The sequence below is a fragment of the Trichomonas vaginalis genome, chromosome I, assembly GCF_026262505.1.
Source record: "Trichomonas vaginalis G3 chromosome I, whole genome shotgun sequence".
NCBI lineage: Eukaryota > Parabasalia > Trichomonadida > Trichomonadidae > Trichomonas > Trichomonas vaginalis.
Window position 1 is genome coordinate 11,947,263 of NC_067203.1, and position 19,961 is coordinate 11,967,223.

Sequence of the window (19,961 nt, forward strand, 5' to 3'; positions counted from 1 at the left end):
TTTTTATGAAGATAAAGAAGTTTTCGCTAAAGAATTTGATCACATCAACAAGTCCTGAGATAAGATTCTTGACAGTTCCAAGACATCCGAATATTACTATCGATGGATCAATTAGCATTGATATTTTGAGATCAAGACATAACTCGAATGTCACAATTTACTTCGCATTGTTGGCAATAAGGAACTTGTTATCGAAGCCCAATTTCGATAGCACCCAGAACATGGAAGTCTATGATGCTGTTGAAACATTGTCAAACAAAATTGAGGCAATAACTTATAATAACTTCAAACTTGAAGTTTTGCCAAACATCAAAGAGGAAGTTCCTGAAAACGCTTCCATCAACTTCGGTGTCGGAAAGACTGTCAAGCCTAAGTGTGTTCCAATTTAAATTTAAATTTTTTTGACTTCCGAATTTTCATTTACGGGTGTAAAAAGATATGGTCTTGATTAAGCTCAATAACCAAATCTTACAGAGGATTAATAACTATAACGTGCTTGATAAAGTTATATTATCAATCAACAACGTTGAAATCGCACTTACTAAGTCATTTGCTGTTGCAATTTCTCAAACTTTTTACTCGCAATATCTATTAGACAATAATATTGCTAAAATTGATATTCATACAGATGTAAAATCACAAGAAACGTATAATGTATTAAAAGACATTCTAAAGTACTCACAAAATCTAGATTGAGAGGCGGTCAATGACTTTTGAGGGGAAATTAACGCATGGAATTTAATATTATTTAGGTTGATATTCTTGCTTATTATTTCAGAAAAAAATCTTAAAAATTTCAATATGAAAATTGAAAGCAATTCAAAAAAATTGCTAACATGTAAATTTTAATATCCTATGCATAATTTCATATTTTGAACATTTTTTATTTTTGTTTAAAACTTAAAATTTTGCGAATTTAATATGATTTATAAAATATAATACGTATATATATTTAAAATACACTAAATTTAATTGTTAATTAACGTTTTTGGGAATGAATTTTATCAAAACATGCCTGAATCCGAAAATTTGAAAGAACGAATTACACAATCATATATGTAGAATTCAAAATACAAACTTAAAGATTGTATACGTTTAAAATTATTCAGATTGTGTTTGATTTCCACTCATTCTGTTTCTTTTGAACTCTAACACTAACATTTCATGATGATTACATGATCCATTTATACATGGTTGAATTGTTCCAGATTCTACTAGAAAATCAATCCAAATTTCTCAATGCATTCATGTTGATTGGACAAAATTTAAAATTTATCAGCCTGTTTCCAGAGAAACTCATATATTCCCTAATGAAATGTAATTTTTGCTTCATTTATTTCAATCAAATTTCAAAAAATTGACTGCAGAGCTTGAAAAGGTGATGAATCATGTTGTTATTAGATGTCCATATTAGATTTACTATTTCCAAAAAAATGCTCAAATTTGAATAGTTTTTAGAAAATTTGGAATTACACTCCTTACATTATATATAATTAAATGTTTAAATTTTATTTATTTTTCCCTTTTAATTTTATAACGTGCTCTATCAAAACTAACCTCTCAATTGAAGGCCACAAAATCTAAGTAGTGAGGGTACACAAATTTTGTATGGAGTACGGTTCAATTTTTGAGAGCCTCACTACTTAGATTTTGTGACTACCTTACAATACAATAAAACGGATATTGAATGTGATGAAATGATCTTGAAGGACCTTTTCCATATCGGCATTACTCTTGAAATGCAAGAACTCACTAATTTATATAAAATGCATGTTATTGACAAAATGAAAATTGATAACAAAAATTGCGTTGATTTGCTTGAATTTTATTTCGATATTTCTTCACAAGAAAATATCCTTGAATGCATTAAATATATATCATCAAATTTTTCTGCGATTGACTCAAATAAACTCAAATTAATTTCGAACAAACTCGGAATTGACATTTTGCAGCAAATATTTAGCAGTGATGAACTATTACTTGAAGATGAAGATTCATTAGCTAACTTTATTATTTCTTTAGCAAAAGAAAACGAAAAATTCTATTCATTGATAGAAAACATTCATTTTGAATTCTGCAATGAACAAATTATCAAATCAATGAAAGATATAGTAGATTCAAATAACTATCAATGTGTTGTTAACTCACTTTCTGATTCATTACTAAGATGCAGAAATACTAAGTCTAATGATGTAATCATAGCAAATAATTATTTCGAGAGCGGAAATGTAAAAATGTCTGTCTCATCTGTAGATAATGGATACTCCATTGATGTGATTAATAAATATAGAACTGATGTATGTTTTAAGACTCAGAATATTCCTAATTCATGGGTTCAGTGGGAGACCAAACAAAACATTGCAATTCAACCGACGGAATATATTGTAAGGACATTCCCAGGTGGGGGGAAATTCTCTTCATATCCACTTCAAACATGGAGAGTTGAAGGGACAACCATTAATGGGGAAACAAAAATAATTCATGAAGTCAATAAATCGCCATTAAACGCAGGAGAAATTCGAAAATATTCTCTAAATACAAATGATAAATTTATATCATTCAAATTAATTCAAACAGACAAAAATTTGGGTGGCAGTGATTCTTTGCGTCGGGGAGGTTTTTTGTGATATGGAAAAATGTTCGTTGCTCAATTATCTCACTATTGGATGGACTTTTATCGAGCGAAATTTTGGCTGTAAAGACAATTCTGATATTGGTAACATGGTGATAAGAACAAATAGTCAGTTTGCATGGTTTATGATGAGATAATTTCGATTTAAAAAAAAACATAAAAATTGATTTTAATGAGCGATTATATTTGAATATGCTCTCCTAATTTGAAGGAACTGGTTAAATCATGAATTGATCATGAATAATTTTTTTCAAAATACCCTACTTTCCCAACATTTAGAATAAGGTTATTGCCCTAAAATTCAGTTATAGACACTTAGGAGAGCATTTAAACCATGATATTTTGGCATATGATAGAGAAACATCTTATAAACATTTTCAGTATGTTTTCCTATAAAATAACGATCTCACATGAAATTACTAAAATATCAAATTTTGATTTTCACTTTAAAGTTGGGAGAATACTCTACAGTGACAGGGTATACAATTTTAACCTTTGTTTTGATTATAAATAAAGTATTGATAGAGATATGAGTTGTACAGAATTATACACGTGTGTTTAATCAAATGTAAGTTGTGCAACAATAATGATTAGCTAGATAGTATATTAAGGAACTGTGATTTATGATCTAATTCAATAAGATGTAAATGATATTCAAATATATTAAATAAATGCGAATGTTCAAGATGTGAAATCGGTTAGTTAATTGTTGTATATAGATATTTTACTGTGATTAATGAATTTTTTAACAATTTAAAATTATCAAATTTCAAAATATGCGCAATGAGATAATTTGAGAGTATTTTGAGAACTGAAGACTTATGATTTAGTGTTTTTGAATAAGCACATCAATATAAAGATAGAAAATAAATTGAGATATAATTTTTTTGAAGGTATTATAAGGGTGGAGGTAGTAGGATAAATTTTTAATGTTCTATACTTTCATGGCAAATAATTAAATAGAAGTAAAACTTTGTTTTAAGAATTGAAAATTTTAAATAAAAAAGGAATGTTAGTAATGCTAATTTATTTGATTCCGGGGGACACCCCGGTTATCAAATATATTTATTAAAATGGAAAATCTCTCACTTTTCGAAAAAATCGAAACTGCAAGAATCTCTGATTCTCGATATGATAATTTATTTGATTCCGGGGGACGCCCCGGTTATCAAATATATTTATTAGAACGGAAAATCTCTCACTTTTCGAAAAAATCGAAACTGCAAGGATCTCCGATTCTCGATATGATAATTTATTTGATTCCGGGGGACACCCCGGTTATCAAATATATTTATTAGAACGGAAAATCTCTCACTTTTCGAAAAAATCGAAACTGCAAGAATCTCCGATTCTCGATATGATAATTTATTTGATTCCGGGGGACACCCCGGTTATCAAATATATTTATTAGAACGGAAAATCTCTCACTTTTCGAAATTTTTTTTAACAAAAATATGGCATTCTTAAATTAAAAAAAAAAAAAAAAAAAAAAAAAAAGGTAGTGGGGCTTCCAGGCACTTCGTGCCCTCTAGCCCCGAAGATGTTTAGTATAAATGAAGTTCTTATATACGGGTCTTCCAGGAGCTTTTCACAAATTATATATGTTTTCATGTTTTGTCAAGACTTCTTCGTAAAATCAGACAAAAATAATGTTTAGGGTAGAGGGTTAGATATAACCTCTTTTCTACCCTCTTGAATTTTCAAGACTTCTTCGTACATGTTTTGTCACTTTTCTGTCACTTTTCAGGAAAAAACATTTTTATTATTATATATAAATGAATTTTACAAAACCTCCGTTACCGTTCTTTGGAAATAAGAGTAAATGTAAAGATATTATATTGAGAGAACTTAAGAAACTACCGAATGGTCTAACATTTGTAGATTTGTTCGGTGGAAGTTTCTATATATCCCATTTGTGCCATACTGTATTTCCTGACTCAAAGATTATATGCAATGACTTCGACAACTATATGAACCGTCTCAAACATATTCCAGACACTAACAAAATATTGAAAGAGTTAAAAGAAAAGATACCTATAGGTAAGATGGAACGTATACCATTAGATAAGAAAAATATTGTGAGAGAGGTTTTGAAAAAAGCAGAATATATAGACTGGGATAGTATATCTGCTAGACTATTATATAGTGGTGCTATAAGAGTTATGACATTGAAACACTTATGTCAAAGTTTTATATCTCAACTATACAAATGTTTTCAAAGAGGACATAGAAAAATATATTGAGGGTATAGAGTTTGTGAGATGTCATTGGACAGAGTTGTATGAAAAATATAAAGACAAGGAAAATGTTTTCTTTATGGTGGACCCACCGTTCTATAACACATGGGATTTTCAATACCAAGTAGACTGGACTTTGAGAGACTCTTTAGAAACTTTAGACGTTTTACATAACCATCCATGCTTTTACTTTACATCCGATAAAAGTGGTTTGGAAACCGTTATGAGATGGTTAGAGGACATACATGACTATGAGTTTAGATACGATAAGATAGAATATGAGAGAGGTCCTATAAACTGGAGAAAGTGTCACAATAAAGAAATTTTATTGGTAAGTAAATGTGGTTTGAAATAGGACTACTTGTTTTAGGTTTTTTCCATTGTGTCATATATTTATTTGACGTGGCAGAAAGATATAGAGAATATGAAGATGAACCAATGCCTGCAAATGTCCAGTATATGTACTCGTAAGAGATATTTTTATCTAATATTAAATGGACGCACAGAACTTAGCGAATGCACAGCAACCTGGACAACCAAACCCAGAGAATATTCCAAATGAAGTTAGAATACAAACTGCAATGGCAAACTATGGTCAAGTGCCAACAGATGTACAAATGCAAACTGCCATGTCAAATGACGCTGCGTTAGGTTTGCCACCATGGTATGCAAATATGAGATGGAAAGAGTTTTATACAAACCCTGAAGTGGGATATAAACAACTTTATGCAGATGACGCGAACACAGGAGTTGACCCAGAATATGTTTTCTACCAGAGGAGAAACAGAATGTATGAGCTCCAGTTAAAGAATGCTATGGAACTCAACAGGAAACGTAAGAGACTAGGTGGACATTAGATTTTTACATATAGTAAAATGGGTTTCTTCAGTAGTATTGGAAACTTCTTTCGAAATGTTGGAAGAGGTATATGGAATGGAATAAAAACCGTAGGAAGAGGAATTTGGAACGGAGTCAAAAATATTGGTAAAGAGTAGGTCAGTTCGTTGGTATTATACCTAAAGACCCTGAACCAGAAGAACAAGCTCCTGTTATACAACAGCCTGAACCTGCACCACAGTCTAGTTGGCAACCAAATCCAACACCTCAACCGTATTAAAAAGTTATATTTTTACCGTTCGATAGTAGTTGTATATGAAACTAAGTTCTAAGTAAAACGCATGGTATAATGGAATTATTCTTTTTCTTCCATCTGTAGTAAACCATACTTGAAAGTCTGAAATACTTCCACTTGGTGGTTCGTATAACTTTGTAGGTTTTTTCGTAAAAGTCATTTGCCAAGCATAAGAAAGAGTTTTGGGCGCCAGAAAATGAAGCATGAACAATAATAGCAGCTGGGTCGAAAACATCTTTAAATAAATATGGTTCATCTCTTGCATATCGACTGTAAATATTTGCTAAAGGAAGTTCGACTTTCTGATTTAACATTCTTTGCAAATAATACCATGACATTGCAGTGAATTCTGTATATATTTGTTCGTCTTTCTTTGGATTGTCTTCGTAGATTTGAAATGACACTTGTGAATTTTGTTTGTCATATACAATTCTCACATAAAGTGTGCTCTCGGTATTTGCATATTCATCAGCATATTTTGCATAACATGAATTTATTTTATCTTCTATATTTTTTAACGCAGTCTGTAGAGAAGATGAAAGGTCAACTTGTATTAGCTCAATTTCTTCCCACATTTTTCGTTTCCCTTCAGATATATAATCTATATGAAACCTTACAATAAATGGAAAACTTTTATCTTCTACAGACACAAACTTCATTCTACGAAAGCCAATAGCTTTTGTGACAGATGGGTCTCTTAGCCATCTTAATGGGTAGTCAAAACGATAGCCTTCATGCTTTACGGTCTCTGTCTCAAACTTTGACCGACATTAGTAAAAAGTTCATCTAATGGTTTAGTTGTAGCAACTCTTGAATTTTCTTTTTCTATTGGAAGCATATTTTATCTAGAATAAAAATGTCAAATGAAACAGCGTCTATGAGAGAAATACAACACAACCGACAACTCATTGTGCAAGCTCTAAATAAGAACACAACAAACTTTTCAAACTATTCTAAGATATCTGAGTCATTGAAAGAAGGAAACTTAAAACTGACATTAAACCCAATGACAGATGAGTTTCTGTTTCAAGACAATAAGAACCATACTGTCTGTATAAATCCAACAAAAGGAACTTTAAACGAGAAACCTATATCTGAACTTCTTTTGAAAGCAGATGTTGGCAACAAAGCTGACAAAGAGTATGTCATTGAAAAAGTTCAAGAAGAACATGACAGAGCAGATGCAACATATGCAACAAAAGAGGATGTTGAAAAGAAAGCTGACAAAGAGTATGTTGACGATGAGTTAGCATATCTGGCTAGTGGGTTAGTGAAGAAGGCAGATAAGGAATATGTGGATGAAAAAGACAATGAAATTATAAAAAGGGTTGAATGGTACCATGAACGGACATCGAAGATTTTAGAAGGTAAAGCCAATACAGGGTGGGTTTCAGGATGTTTAGACCTTAAAGCCGACAAAGAAACTGTAGATATGTTGACACAAACGGTTTCAAGTCATACCAGAGGTTTAATGGAAGATGGACAACAGTTGAAAGAGCTTGAGAAAGGTGTTACAGAGTTAAGGAATACAAAAGCAGACTCGACATGGATAGCTGGATATGTAGATGCAACAAAAGAACGTATTTTAGCATGGACAGAAGGAACATACCCACAAAAATATCATAGACATAGCATCTCTGACGTAAATGAACTTGAAGAAAAGTTATATAAAAAGCAGACAAAACAGAGCTTCAAACATTAAAGACAGAAATACTTCAAACAGTATATCCTATAGGTTCTATTTATACGTCAATGAACTCTACCAGACCAGAAGTAGTACTTGGTTTTGGAACTTGGACTCAAATAGTCGACAGGTTTTTGTATTGTGCAAACTCTTCAAAGGAAACAGGAGGAAGTAAAACGATTTCAGGTGAAAATTTACCTGCGCACAGTCACTACATAGATTTAAGTACATCTCAAGCAGGTTGGCATAAGCATAGATATTGGGATTGGTCAGGAATGACAAAAGGTAAAGGATATGATGTTAAAGACAACGTTAAGTTTGCTATAGATTGTTACTGGAGTAACACTGAGGGAGGAGGAAACCATACACATCGCGTTTCAGGATATACGCAAACAACGGGACAAAGTAAAGACTACATGCCACCTTACATGACAGTTTACGCATGGTATAGAAATGCTTAGTCGTCATTTTCAACTTCTTTAGCATATTCGTCAGGAGTTGTCTTATATTTGTTAGGAACTGTCTTTGAAAGTATACCACCTTGAACTTTGACAAGTTTGAAACGAGGTCTGACAATAGTAGTTTTATCTTCTGCTTGCAGTCTGTACATTTTGCCATGTTTGCCTAAAACTTCATAAATTCTCTTGTATACTTTCTTCTATTATTACGAACACGAAGGTGAGTACCTGTCGAGTTCCATTGTTGTCATAGTCAATAGTATTTTCATATGGGTCGCGTTTAGGTATTTCTATTTTACTTTGTCACCTTTCTTAAGTTTGAAGCCTGGCATTCTTTCTTGTTTGTCTCTTTTGACTAAACTATTAAATATATAGTCTTTCTCTAAGTCGGGGTTGTTTTTCATTTCTTCGGGGGAGTGGTTTCCCAAACCTTTTTGTTTACGGCTATTGTAAATATTTAAAAACTTGTCTCATCTTTGCCATGGAGAAATGTCTATATTTGTCGTCATATGACATTTCATCTACCTCACCACCTTGTGGTTGATTTAAATCTCTTAGATTTTTATACAACTGTCAATGACACCAAGAGCAGAATGGTTTTGGTCGACAATGAAATATTGGTTTACATTTTTTGAACGCAGATAGTTTTTTAATATCGTCTGATTTGAAAGAACTTTCACAGTCAGATGTCAGTTTTGTTGGATGGTATTTGTCAACGAATATTGTCAAAGCTGCTAAGATATCTAAAATATTTTTGGACTGTAATGGTATGGCTTCACAGTATCTTGTGTTTTGACCGACAAATATTAGCCAGTATGGTGGTCCATCTTCTCTATACCTCGGAATGTTTTCCAAGATATCCATAAACCAAGCATTTGGTGTTGAACTAAAGATTTTTATCATGAGTGCTTTCTTTGTCGCTTTAGAAACATAGGGGTCCTTGTTTGGATTCGTCATTTTTTAACCCATAAGAAATGGGTTTATTTGGCGCATTAGCAGGAGTTGCATCCAGATTTTTGCCCGCAGTGGGAACAATAGCCAGAGGTGTATTTGGAGTTGGAAGGAAGATTTTGAGTACATTAGGTATACTTAAAGAGAAAGCACAACCTATTATACAAACTGTACAGAAAGGTTGGGATGTAGCACGGATGCAGCAAATCTTATTCCAAATCCTGAAACAAGAGGAAAAGTTCAAGGATGGATGGACAATGTAGGAAGACAAGCAGGAAACTATTATAACAAAGCAAATGACTACTATAACCAAGCAGGACACTATATGGACCAAGGTGAAAGATTCTTTAACAGAGGATATAACCATGCACAACAGTGGGTAAACAATAACCAACCTCAACCGCCTCAAACGTGGGGAATGTAAAATTTTTTACTGAGATGAAATGAACAATACAGCATTGAGACAAATGGGTTCAAGATGGATTTGTCGCTTCCAGCAGTTACACAACCACGTGTTTGTCAAGTTCTTCCTATACCTCAAGAAGTTTTAGACCGACTTAAAAAACCTAAACAACCAGTTGAAAACAAACCAAACTAAAATTTTTTACTGAGATGAAATGACCGAAGAAGTTGAAACGGTAGATTTGACACCACAAACAAAAAGTTCAGAACCATTGTCAAAACCTGTCAAAGAACTTACAGATGAAGAGAAAAATTCAATAATAGAAAGTGCCAGGTCTGGAAATACAAACCCTAACTATAAAGTCACTTTTCATAGAAATGGAACGGCTAGTATCTCAAAAAAGAAACAGACTCTCACAAATAAAATATTGAAGTCTGAAGGAGCTTTCGAGACAACAGATGGAAAAGTTTACTTCACTGACCAACAGTTCATTATAGAACATCTCATTGACTTAGAGTCGAAATATTCTAAACTTTACAACAAACACAAAAAGTTGAAAGGAAAACAAAAACAAATGGCATATGATATTTATGAAGATGTTGACGACACAACTGTTCCTGCAAGTGAGTAAAGTCAGAGGAACCGAAAAGTGACGAAAAACCGATAGAAGAAGAAAAACCAAAAACTGAAGATAAACCAAAACCAAAGTTTAGTTTCCAAACTAAACCAAGTCAACCTTCATTAGCTGGTATGGGTTGGCGTCAAAGACTTATGGCAGCAGGCGGTTATGTAAAGTAAAGAAAAAAATATTTTTTTATTTTTATAAAAATGCCCCCATATAGAATGGATAGAAAATCTGCTAGAATAAAAGCAGAGTTAGAAAGATATGGTTGGAAGTTTCGAAGAATTTTAAATATAGGAAGGGAAGACCCATAAAAGTCTATGACAAACTGCTGGTCTTCGCTACGAAATGGATTTGGAAACAGCACGTGCCAAATTATCCAAACAGACTAGAGAGGTTAGAAGAAGAACGTCTTATGGACATGCCTTTCGATGTTAGTGAACCTCAAGTTGAAGGACACGACGGCTTTGCCAGATTCTACTGGAAACATGACGAACAATTGCATCCTTTGAGAAGGAAAAAAGGAAAAGGTGAAGACTCACATGCTCCCATGGAAAGAACAAGATATGCATATGAAAAGTATCGTGAAGTTAGAAGTCAAATTACATCTGGTCGAACCTTTACAGTAAATTTTGAAGAAGGAAAGAACAAAGAAGGCTTCATGGGTGTACTTGCTGCCATACAAGATGGAAATAAGAAAGGATACAATCTCAGATTGACCATAACAGATTTGGATGGTCACATTTACTATGCACATGGCAATGTCACAACAGCTGCAATGCTTCTTGACGCTTTCAAGACTACAAAGAGAGAACAAATGGTTGACTCCGACTCAGATATTTTGAATGCAATTGAAGGAATTGTAAGCGTGAAGTTCGAATGGTACCAACCTAACCCTCAAGCAGTCAGACAACATGCTGGATACTTCCCTTCATAAATAAGTCTGACATTGACTTGACAAGGTATGGAATTTACAATTCAATTGAAACAATTGTCAATGAACCTTGTATTCTTACATGTCTCAGGAACTCTGGTCTTGTTACAGATGAGAAATGAAGTATCTTGAGTCATGTGTGAAGACAAGGTACATTCTCAGAGGTCAATTGGCAAAAATTGCACCGTTGGCAAATGTCAATATCCGAGTCAACATACCTACAGCTAAAGGTTCTTCACATGACGACTATGTTGTTGACAAAGACTTACCATGGTTGAAGATTGCAATTGTCCACAACCACTTCATGTTGAACGAAAGTCTTACAAACCCATTGTTCGGAAAAGGCAAGTGCAACATTGTCAGAGCTGTAAACATTCTTTTCGAGAAAGGTTTGTTGGAACCAATTCCAGATGACAAGCTGACAGAAACTTTTGTACCAAAAGACGAAACAAACTTTTCACTGTTAGCAAGACCAAAAGTTGTTCCAGACAAAGTTCTAGTACAAAAGAAGTACACAATTCCAAAAGGAGTTGGATTGTTCGGATACCAACCTGAACCAGAAGAACTTCCAATGAGGTTGCAAGAACTTCAAGATGCTATAAACAAACTTCCATTGAGACATCCAATTGACGTCAAATTGTATTGGAGAGCATCTGAGTTAGGTCAGAAGGTTTTATATGAAACAGGTTGCTTCGACGATGTTTATGAGATAACAGGAGAAGTTTCTCAGAAGATAAGAGACTCACTTGAATTTCCACAAACTGGACCAATTGGTTGCGACAAGTTCGACTCAGATGAAAAGATATACTATGTCGACCTTAACGCTGCATACATGAGGTTTGTCCAATATATTCCGACTGGAATTCCAAACGAAGATGGTGAGTTCCGGGAAGGAACTATACAGTTGGAAAAGTCATACAACAACTGTATGATATTAGGAAAGCTTCAAACCCCAAACTTGCAATGACACTCAAATTGCTTATGAATTCGACATGGGGATATTCCATTAAGAAACCTCAAGAGATGAAGAGTAAACATTATGAGAAGGTCGACAACTTTGTTGAAAGGTTTTCTCCTTTTGTTTTGAAGTACGAATTCACTCAAGGTCAAAGTGGCTTAGTAACCACATTAAAACCTATTGTCGAACATTGGTCTTACCCTCAGTTCGCAAAGGCAGTCCTTGACAACTACAACAAATTCTTCTCCGAAGTCAAATCCAAAGTGAAGGTATACTATGAGAACATTGACGCACTCATGACGAACGAAGAAGGCTATAACAAACTCATTGAAATGGGAATGGTCGGTGAGAAGATGGGTCAATTAAATTAAAAATTTTCACCGAAGTTCATGTCCTCTCCAAGCGTAAGTACTGGGGCATACTTGAAGACGGCACAGAAATAAAACATTGCATGAAGTAAAAAATTTTTATTCGAATTTGAATCGGACAGGTCGAGTTACACCATTCTTGGTCTCAAACTCATATATAACCTGTTTGTTTGTATTTTCGTCGACTATGACACGAGACACGAACATTGACCAAACGGACAAAAAGTGTCATTTCAGATGGTCCCGCAGCCAATCGCATTCGAGCACTTCGAAGAAGCCTTACGTTCCAAGGGAGAGGGTGTCTGGTGCAAGGCAGAGGTCATGAAACTCTACGAGCAGTACATCCTCAATGCCTGGGAGGACAAATCGTCCTTGGATTGGCAATTCTACCAACTCCTCTGGGACGACCTCCTAGGCAACTGGGATGACGAAAGAGTCCAATTCAGGGTCAGGAACTACTTGTCCAAATTACCCTTAATTTAACCCACTTAATGAACTAAACACCTAAATTTACTCGGGGTTTCCCCCTAAAATAAAATTTTTTTACTCTTAGAACCACTCGAGGTTCTCCTTACGGTTGTTGAGCTTGTCACCGTCAATGTGTCTGACCCTCGTCTTCTTGTCTGGATTTGGAACCCATTGAATTGCGACAAGCTTGCCCATGGAGATTGAACCGCGATTCCGAAGGTTAAGGTTCAAGTGTCCCAAGTTGTTGAGGACTGGGGTAAGAACCTTGCCTGTCTCCTTGTTGCGGATTTGTATGGGTAGGGTTGGGAAATTTCGTAAGTGTCATCGGCAACAAGGGTTGCCCAAACTTCCTCTTTCTTCGTGTTTCTCTTCTTCCTCTTCTTCTTCGTGTTTCTCTTCTTCTTCGTGTTTCTCTTCTTCCTCGACAATTCCTTCTTCAATTTGGTACTCACGAATTACGGTGTTGGAGGTTCTGTCCTTTCCGAGTACCTTCCAGATGGCGTCTATCTCTTCGAAGAAACGGTAGATGAGTCTGGCAAGGTCTCGGTTCTCTCTCTCGTAATTGCGCAAGGTTTCCGTCAAATCATTCAGGCATTTCTCATTGGAAGCTTGGTTCATGAGGACATCGGCTTTGAGCTTGGTCATCTCTTCCATAAGACTACTTTGGAGAGTCTTAACGGTGTTTGTCAGATGAGCTTTCAAATTCAAAATTTGAATTTGAACTGGGCGCTTGTCTGGCAACATTGAAAGGACATCTGCCATTGTGTTCGGCTTCGGTGCTTGTTCGGACATCGAAAAAATGAAGTGGTTTGAGAATGACGGTTTTACTTCAAAAAGCTTGTTATGACGGTTAAGTCATACAACAAGTTTAAAATAATATCTTGTTCTTCTTCTGAACGTTTGTTGTCTCTTCCGATAAAAGTTTCGAACATGAGAACCAAAAAACGTTTTTTGAGATTGCGGAAGAGTTCAGGCAAACGTTCATATTCTGGATATGTTGGGAGCAGTTCAAAACATCTGAGCTGACTTTCGGACAAAATTGGGACAATGTCAGAAAATTCATCTTTGGTCGGACTGCTTGAAGGTAAGTCCCTTACATGTAAGTAGCTCTGGTAAAGTCTTCTCATTTCTGCTAACTTTTGGAGTATAGCTTCGTAGTTTAGAAGTTTTAATTTTAATTGTCTTATTCCACTCTTTACTTCTAAACGGTAAGTATCCATGAGGTCAAGAGTAGCTTTGGTAGCTTTAAGTGGAGCTATTGTTCCTTGACTTCTGCAATTTTGGTTGCAATTGTGGTTTGAGCTCCTTCAAGTTCGCCGTCTATGTCGTTCTCAACGCCTTCAACCATGGCTTGAAACTCTTCATCGGTCCATTGAGATTGGTGTGGGACGAATTTAACTTGCTTCATTCAAAAAATGAAAAAAAATGTTTTTACTCAAAACGTTAAGGTTGACTGAACTGGTTGGATGTCGCCTTCACAGGTTATGTAGAACGGCTGACCCGAGAAGTGAAGGAGAGACTGAATTGCCAATTTCATATGGGGTAGGGGGTTCTCCTTGTTTGGTATTTTTATCCAAGGACGTTTGTTTAGGAACTTAACAAGAGCTTCTCTTTTGGCGTCCTTTATGCCATCGTAGGCTGTCCCGTCTGGTATTTGAATTGGAATTCCAGTCGAAGTCTCGAGATTCAAGGAGACCTTCCAGAAATAGTGGTGAACTTGACCTTGGGCTTCATTACCCTGCGCAAGTACTGCTTAACAACTTCATTTATCTCTATAAGGTAAATTGCCTCGTCAAATCCTTCTGGTATTCCGAGTCCTTCCATCCGACAGGAAAATATTTTCCCGACAACTGGAAAAAATTTTCCCGACGACAGGAAGGACTCTTCCAGTTGTCCGTCCGTAAACCATTCAAATTTTCGAAAATTGAGAACTTTTGGTCGAACTTCAGAAAAAGTTTTTCCTTCCGACAGGAAAGGTTTTTCCTTCCGACAGGAAAGGTTTTTCCTTCCGACAGGAAAGGTTTTTCCTTCCGACGGTTAAGCCACAAACAGATGTCCGACGTACCACCAACCGAGCCCATTCCCAAACCAGAGGAACCTAAAGCACCAGCCCCTGCACCTCAGCAACCTCAGTTCCAGCAAGTCCCTCCACCAAATTACTACCAATTTCCACCTCAAGGTTACTACCTACCACAAGGCTTCCCGAACTACCCTCCTCCTCAGCCTATGCCTTACTTCCCCAACCCTTGGATGTTTATGCAAAACCCTGCCCCACAATTCCAATCTCAATCCAAGAGAGACCAAGAGTTCGAGGAAGGTCTGAACCGCTTACGCAAAGAGTATGCTACTACCCCAATGGAAGAAGACAGGCTTTCAGTCTCTTCCCTCAAATCGACCGATTCGACTCGTACCACAGATTCGGTTCGTGACCGTGAAGACTACCTCAAGCAGTCTGAGAGACTCTTCATCCTACAACCATTTACAGTTGGAGCTCTCAAGAACATGCGCAATTACGAAGGTCAGACACCAGCTGGAGACCGCAAAACAGACGTACTCGCAAGAGCAGTCCAGCTCGTCAAGACAAAGACCGAGATAGTCGACTTCATTCTTGCAGCTTGCCCATACAAGTAAAAAAATAAACAATTACGAGTTAAACTTTTTATTCTTTCTTTTCTGAGTTGTTTAGAGCTGGTTTCTCTTGTAGAAACCTTTCGTACTCTTCCATGGTCATGTAATTGCGAATTTGGTACGCAATTCCAGGTTCGTTGTTTTTGAACCTTACGTATGTAACGCTTCCATCCTCCTCAGGGAAGTAAGCTGCTAACATCTGACCAAGTTTTCTCGGTGACTCGGAGCTCATTAAAAATGTCACTTTTTAAACGTTAAGTTTTTAGTCTTATTTTACCCTTTGTTTACCCTTTGTTTGTCAATGTAGTATTGGAGTGCAATTTCTCCAAATTCTCTGTGTCGGAGTTCTTCAGCATTTTCCAAGGTGTGCCTGGAGAACTCAAAGAAGTTGTCAAGAACATACTGCCATGCTGCTCTTCTGAGTTCGTCGGTATTTTGGAAGTGTTGCACCTTCGAGTCTTCGGACATGAAAAAATAACACTTTTTCTATTAAACCGTTTTGGCATTTCTCATGAGTGAGTATAGTTCTGCCGAACCATTGGAAGAGAAGAAGTACCCTTGCTGGCAAAAGACAAAAATAGTTGCCTTAGTTGTCATTGCAATTGTACTCGTAATTGAATTCATTGTACTTCTCTTCACGTACATAAAACTCAGCAATGGTATTTGCTTTAAGAAGCTACCATCTTACTAAGACTAAACACTTACATTTTTCAAGGTTGACTTTTTACAATTTGAATTTTGTTGCTGAATTCAGCAAAAATATAATTTAGGGTAGATGGGTATATCTAACCTCTTTTCTAACCTCTTTTCTACCCTCTTGAATTTTCATGAATTTTATACAGAAAATGCTTGTTTTGAGGTCGAGCCACTTTTGGCTCCACCGTATTCTTTCAACCAAAACTCATGAATTCGGCAAAAATATATTTTAGGGTAGAAGGTTAGATATAACCTCTTTTCTAACCTCTTTTCTACCCTCTTGAATTTGTCATGAGTTTTCCCGAAATAAAAAATAAAGTTGGTTTTTTTAAAAAAATATTTTTTTATTTTTATTGTAAGAACATGTTAGCAACAACAGCACCAAACTCGTTAGTCATGAACCCAACTTCAATGTTAGTAGAGATGAAAAGCTTCATTCCTTCTTCATATACTTTCGAAACAAAAATCCAGAAGATAAAGCAAGAACTTTTAACAAGTACTTTGGACTGTTGTGCGAAAGATGAAACAAATGAACAGTATCTTTATGACATGCAGGACCTCATCGACCATTTACCCAAATTGCCTGAAATCCAGCAACAAAAGCTTACTATTCCAGAATTCGATGAAATAGAAGTCAAAGCAACTGACTCAGTAGAAATAAAGAAGTTCATACGAAAGGTTAACTATGAGTTTCTTGGATTTCATTGCAACCACAAAGTCATGGACAAAGATTGCGATATGGTATATAAGAACATCTCTGACATATACAAATCTGGGGAGTTTAAGACCTACGACAACTTTGTTTCGTTAGTTGCTGAATGTGTATGGCAGATAAGAGATAAAGATAGAAGAGGTAAGATATGGAATGAACAGATAAAACCCGCAACTTTTGAGTTAAAGAGAGCAATTGACGCCTTAGTCATACTAGCAGGTAAGGTTTCAGAATATAACGCAAAAATGAACCCACAATGTTCTAAATGTAAAGCAGCAATGAGGAAATATAACTACTCCGTCAAAGAGATAGAACGTATGAGAAACGACTATGCTGACTTAAAGAGGGAGGCAGAGAAACCAGCAGAAGATAAAATGGACATGTTGACATTTCTAAACAAAAACTATCCAACAGCTGACGATTTCCTTCTTTCAGATGTCAAGAAGAAATATAAAGAAACCTTCGGCATTGTTAAAACATTCGATGTACTGACAGAAGAAATAGAAGCTACGAAATTGTTTAGAATTTCACGAATTCACAATGTTTACCATGTAAAACGCTTATAAAATAACTGGGGTAGAAAAGAGGTTAGATATCGGGGTAGATATACCCTTCTACCCTAAACATTATTTTTGCTGAATTCAGCAACAAAATTCTGAGTAAAATAATTTTTAGGGCTTGTGTCAAACCGTTGAGTTTTCACAAAATTTAAAAAATAACGTTTACCATGTGAAACGTTTATAAAATAACTGGGGTAGAAATGAGGGTAGAAAACGGGGTAGATATACCCTTCTACCCTAAAATATATTTTTGCTGAAAAAAATGACCAAATTTCATGAAATTTCTCTAGACCGACTTTTACAGGGGTAGCCAAAACTCATGAAAATCGTGAAAAATAACAGAGTATTTTGACAACTTCAAACAAGTAGGGTAGATGAACCATTTATTTTTCAAGCTTGACTTTTTACAATTTGAACTTTGTTCGCGTAGATGTGAATTCTGAAAGAAGTATGAGGGTCTTGTATGACTTTGTACTTCTCCCATAGTTCATGTCTGTCAAACTTACCTGCCATGGACTCTTTCATAAGTTCCATGAAATCGTCTTCGGACAATCCAGGGAAAAGTATGATATCAGTAAGTATTCTTTTAACATCCTTACTTAAACTCTTTGCTGTCTGTACACAAATGACAACTGAGATGTTAAAGTGTCTGAGCTTCTTAAGAATTCGACACATGTCTTGTTCTCTGTTCTTTAACAAAGGATGAGAAGCAAAGTCATCTAAGATAAGAAGACATCTGTGAGGGTAGTCTTCAATCGTAAGATTGCAATTTCTTCGAAATGTATTCTATCTCTTTCTGTTTGTTTCTGAAGTGTTTCTTCTCTAATATTCTCTGCATTTCCTCATTTGGGTCTTTAAACTTCGAATTTATATACTCATTTATAGCATTATACTTCAAAACTCTTCTTTGGTACTTCTTTATCCAATCTAACAACTCAGTATCCTTTATACATACTAACTTAGACTTCTTTATAATATCTTTGAACGAATTGACGGTTTGGTCAAATTGACCAGAAGTACTACAAATAACAACTAACTCATAGAATGGGTTCTTCTCATCTAGTTCTTGTTGTTGTGCAGCCATTTTAAGATAAGTGAAAGTCTTACCCGACCCAGGTGGTGCAATTAGACCTGTTATACCATTCTGAGCAAATAAGAACTTGTCATGTATGGGTTTTATCTGAGCATTTTCTAACTTCCTCTTGTTCTTATTTAAAACATTCTCAAATTTCTTGTCAATGTCAGCAAACTTTTTTTCTAACATATTTTTAGAAAAATTAAAATTTTTATCTTTTTGAAAATGTCTAGCGATTTCGCTATCTATATTCGAGACAAACTTTTCGACAGCAAAACATCTGTCGACCATAAAATCTTACATAGTGTAAACAAGAAAGGTGAATTTGTTCTAAAGTTCTGTTTCTGGGAATATGACAAGAACCATAAAACATTAAGCAGAGCAGTCTTAAAATTTGTCAATGACAGACTTGTTGACAGAGATGACGCCGATTGGAAAGATGAAGTCCAACAAAAGTTCTTAGAATGCAAAGAAGACACATGCGCTGTTCTTGAAGATGAAATAGAAAACAGAATAGAAGAGCTATTAAAGGACAAAGAACTTTTACATAAATATGGTTGCGCCAAATTTGACATAACTCCACCAGAGAAGAAGAAGAGAGAGAAAAGAAAGAAAAGAAAGTAGAAGAAAAGAAAGTAGAAGAGAAGAAAGAACCTGAACCAGTTCCAGAGAAGGTGAGATATGACATGTAAAAATAAAATTTTATTTTTAGAACATTTCTGGGTCAATGTCAATGTTCTCTTCCTCTTTAGGAGCAAACACTGGCTTAGACTCTAAAATCTTTTTACCCAATTTACCTTGAACTTCAACTATCTTAGACTCATAATATTCATAGTCGTCTGCTTTCTTTGGTTCATAAGGTATAACAAGTTTGTATGCTTTGCCTTCTTTAAGGTTTGAGAACCTTCTGTCAAAATTTTCTTGACTGTTAACAAACCTTCTATGTCTAAGTCTTCAAATTTCGCACCATTTTTAGTCACAATAGCAAACTTAAACTCGATGTTCCAAACTTTGTCAAATGAAGACTTTTCAAAATGGTAGAAGTAAACATTCAAATAAGCGAATGGTCTAGTTTCTTTAAGTCCTGACACTTTTACTGAGATGAATTTCATCATCTTTTTCTATCGGATAAAAAAATATTTTTTTTAAATTTACTCAGAAAAATTTTTCTTTGTATATACGCCATTCTGAACATCTAAAAGACTTTTGACATTTGCCAAGAATGTTACGTTTAGAAGCTGCCATATAACCATACTCTTGACAATACTGTTTATATGAATCGTACAATGACCTTTCATCAACACTCAAAGTTAGTCATCTACGAACAGTTCATATACACTCTTTGTTTGCTTCTAACAACGTTTGTCTCTCTCGGTATGTGGAATTTGTCTATTGAACTTTGAAATATCTAATGTCAAAATATGAGAACAAGTGGTTGTAAAA

The 19,961-nt window shown here is 35.2% G+C and overlaps 8 protein-coding genes and 7 pseudogenes across 15 annotated transcripts, besides 2 other annotated features; 10 read left to right on the plus strand and 5 right to left on the minus strand.

Moving 5' to 3' along the window:
• Positions 1-5: 5 nt before the first annotated feature.
• Positions 6-389, plus strand: TVAGG3_0971710 (protein modification by small protein conjugation; the record flags this gene model as incomplete). Its single annotated transcript, XM_001330046.1, has 1 exon — positions 6-389. The coding sequence occupies one exon, from the start codon at positions 6-8 to the stop codon at positions 387-389; it is 384 nt and encodes a 127-aa protein (XP_001330081.1).
• A 2,221-nt stretch (positions 390-2,610) lies between these two features.
• Positions 2,611-2,890: a mobile genetic element.
• Positions 2,891-5,363: 2,473 nt separating this feature from the next.
• Positions 5,364-5,726, plus strand: TVAGG3_0971730 (uncharacterized protein; the record flags this gene model as incomplete). Its single annotated transcript, XM_001330048.1, has 1 exon — positions 5,364-5,726. One exon carries the CDS (start codon positions 5,364-5,366, stop codon positions 5,724-5,726), a length of 363 nt encoding a protein of 120 aa, XP_001330083.1.
• A 1,251-nt stretch (positions 5,727-6,977) lies between these two features.
• Positions 6,978-19,961: a mobile genetic element.
• TVAGG3_0971750 (phage tail repeat-like family) lies at positions 7,754-8,146 on the plus strand (the record flags this gene model as incomplete). The annotated part of the gene is made up of 1 exon (XM_051253696.1): positions 7,754-8,146. The coding sequence occupies one exon, from the start codon at positions 7,754-7,756 to the stop codon at positions 8,144-8,146; it is 393 nt and encodes a 130-aa protein (XP_051079270.1).
• On the plus strand, positions 9,707-10,295 carry TVAGG3_0971760 (annotated as a pseudogene). The gene has a single exon. A coding segment is annotated over exon 1 (589 nt).
• On the plus strand, positions 10,341-12,471 carry TVAGG3_0971770 (annotated as a pseudogene). The gene has a single exon. A coding segment is annotated over exon 1 (2,131 nt).
• Positions 12,617-12,879, plus strand: TVAGG3_0971780 (annotated as a pseudogene). The gene has a single exon. A coding segment is annotated over exon 1 (263 nt).
• TVAGG3_0971790 lies at positions 13,100-13,639 on the minus strand (annotated as a pseudogene). The gene has a single exon. A coding segment is annotated over exon 1 (540 nt).
• Positions 13,672-14,255, minus strand: TVAGG3_0971800 (annotated as a pseudogene). The gene has a single exon. A coding segment is annotated over exon 1 (584 nt).
• Positions 14,302-14,656, minus strand: TVAGG3_0971810 (annotated as a pseudogene). Its single transcript has one exon. A coding segment is annotated over exon 1 (355 nt).
• On the plus strand, positions 14,900-15,478 carry TVAGG3_0971820 (uncharacterized protein; the record flags this gene model as incomplete). The annotated part of the gene is made up of 1 exon (XM_051253697.1): positions 14,900-15,478. The coding sequence occupies one exon, from the start codon at positions 14,900-14,902 to the stop codon at positions 15,476-15,478; it is 579 nt and encodes a 192-aa protein (XP_051079271.1).
• On the minus strand, positions 15,507-15,707 carry TVAGG3_0971830 (uncharacterized protein; the record flags this gene model as incomplete). Its single annotated transcript, XM_051253698.1, has 1 exon — positions 15,507-15,707. One exon carries the CDS (start codon positions 15,705-15,707, stop codon positions 15,507-15,509), a length of 201 nt encoding a protein of 66 aa, XP_051079272.1.
• Positions 16,535-16,809, plus strand: TVAGG3_0971840 (organellar and viral DNA polymerase type B; the record flags this gene model as incomplete). Its single annotated transcript, XM_051253699.1, has 1 exon — positions 16,535-16,809. A coding segment is annotated over one exon (275 nt), but the record flags the coding sequence as incomplete, so codon positions are not given.
• Positions 16,952-17,449, plus strand: TVAGG3_0971850 (organellar and viral DNA polymerase type B; the record flags this gene model as incomplete). Its single annotated transcript, XM_051253700.1, has 1 exon — positions 16,952-17,449. A coding segment is annotated over one exon (498 nt), but the record flags the coding sequence as incomplete, so codon positions are not given.
• Positions 18,338-18,707, minus strand: TVAGG3_0971860 (P-loop containing nucleoside triphosphate hydrolases family; the record flags this gene model as incomplete). Its single annotated transcript, XM_051253701.1, has 1 exon — positions 18,338-18,707. A coding segment is annotated over one exon (370 nt), but the record flags the coding sequence as incomplete, so codon positions are not given.
• On the plus strand, positions 18,927-19,210 carry TVAGG3_0971870 (annotated as a pseudogene). The gene has a single exon. A coding segment is annotated over exon 1 (284 nt).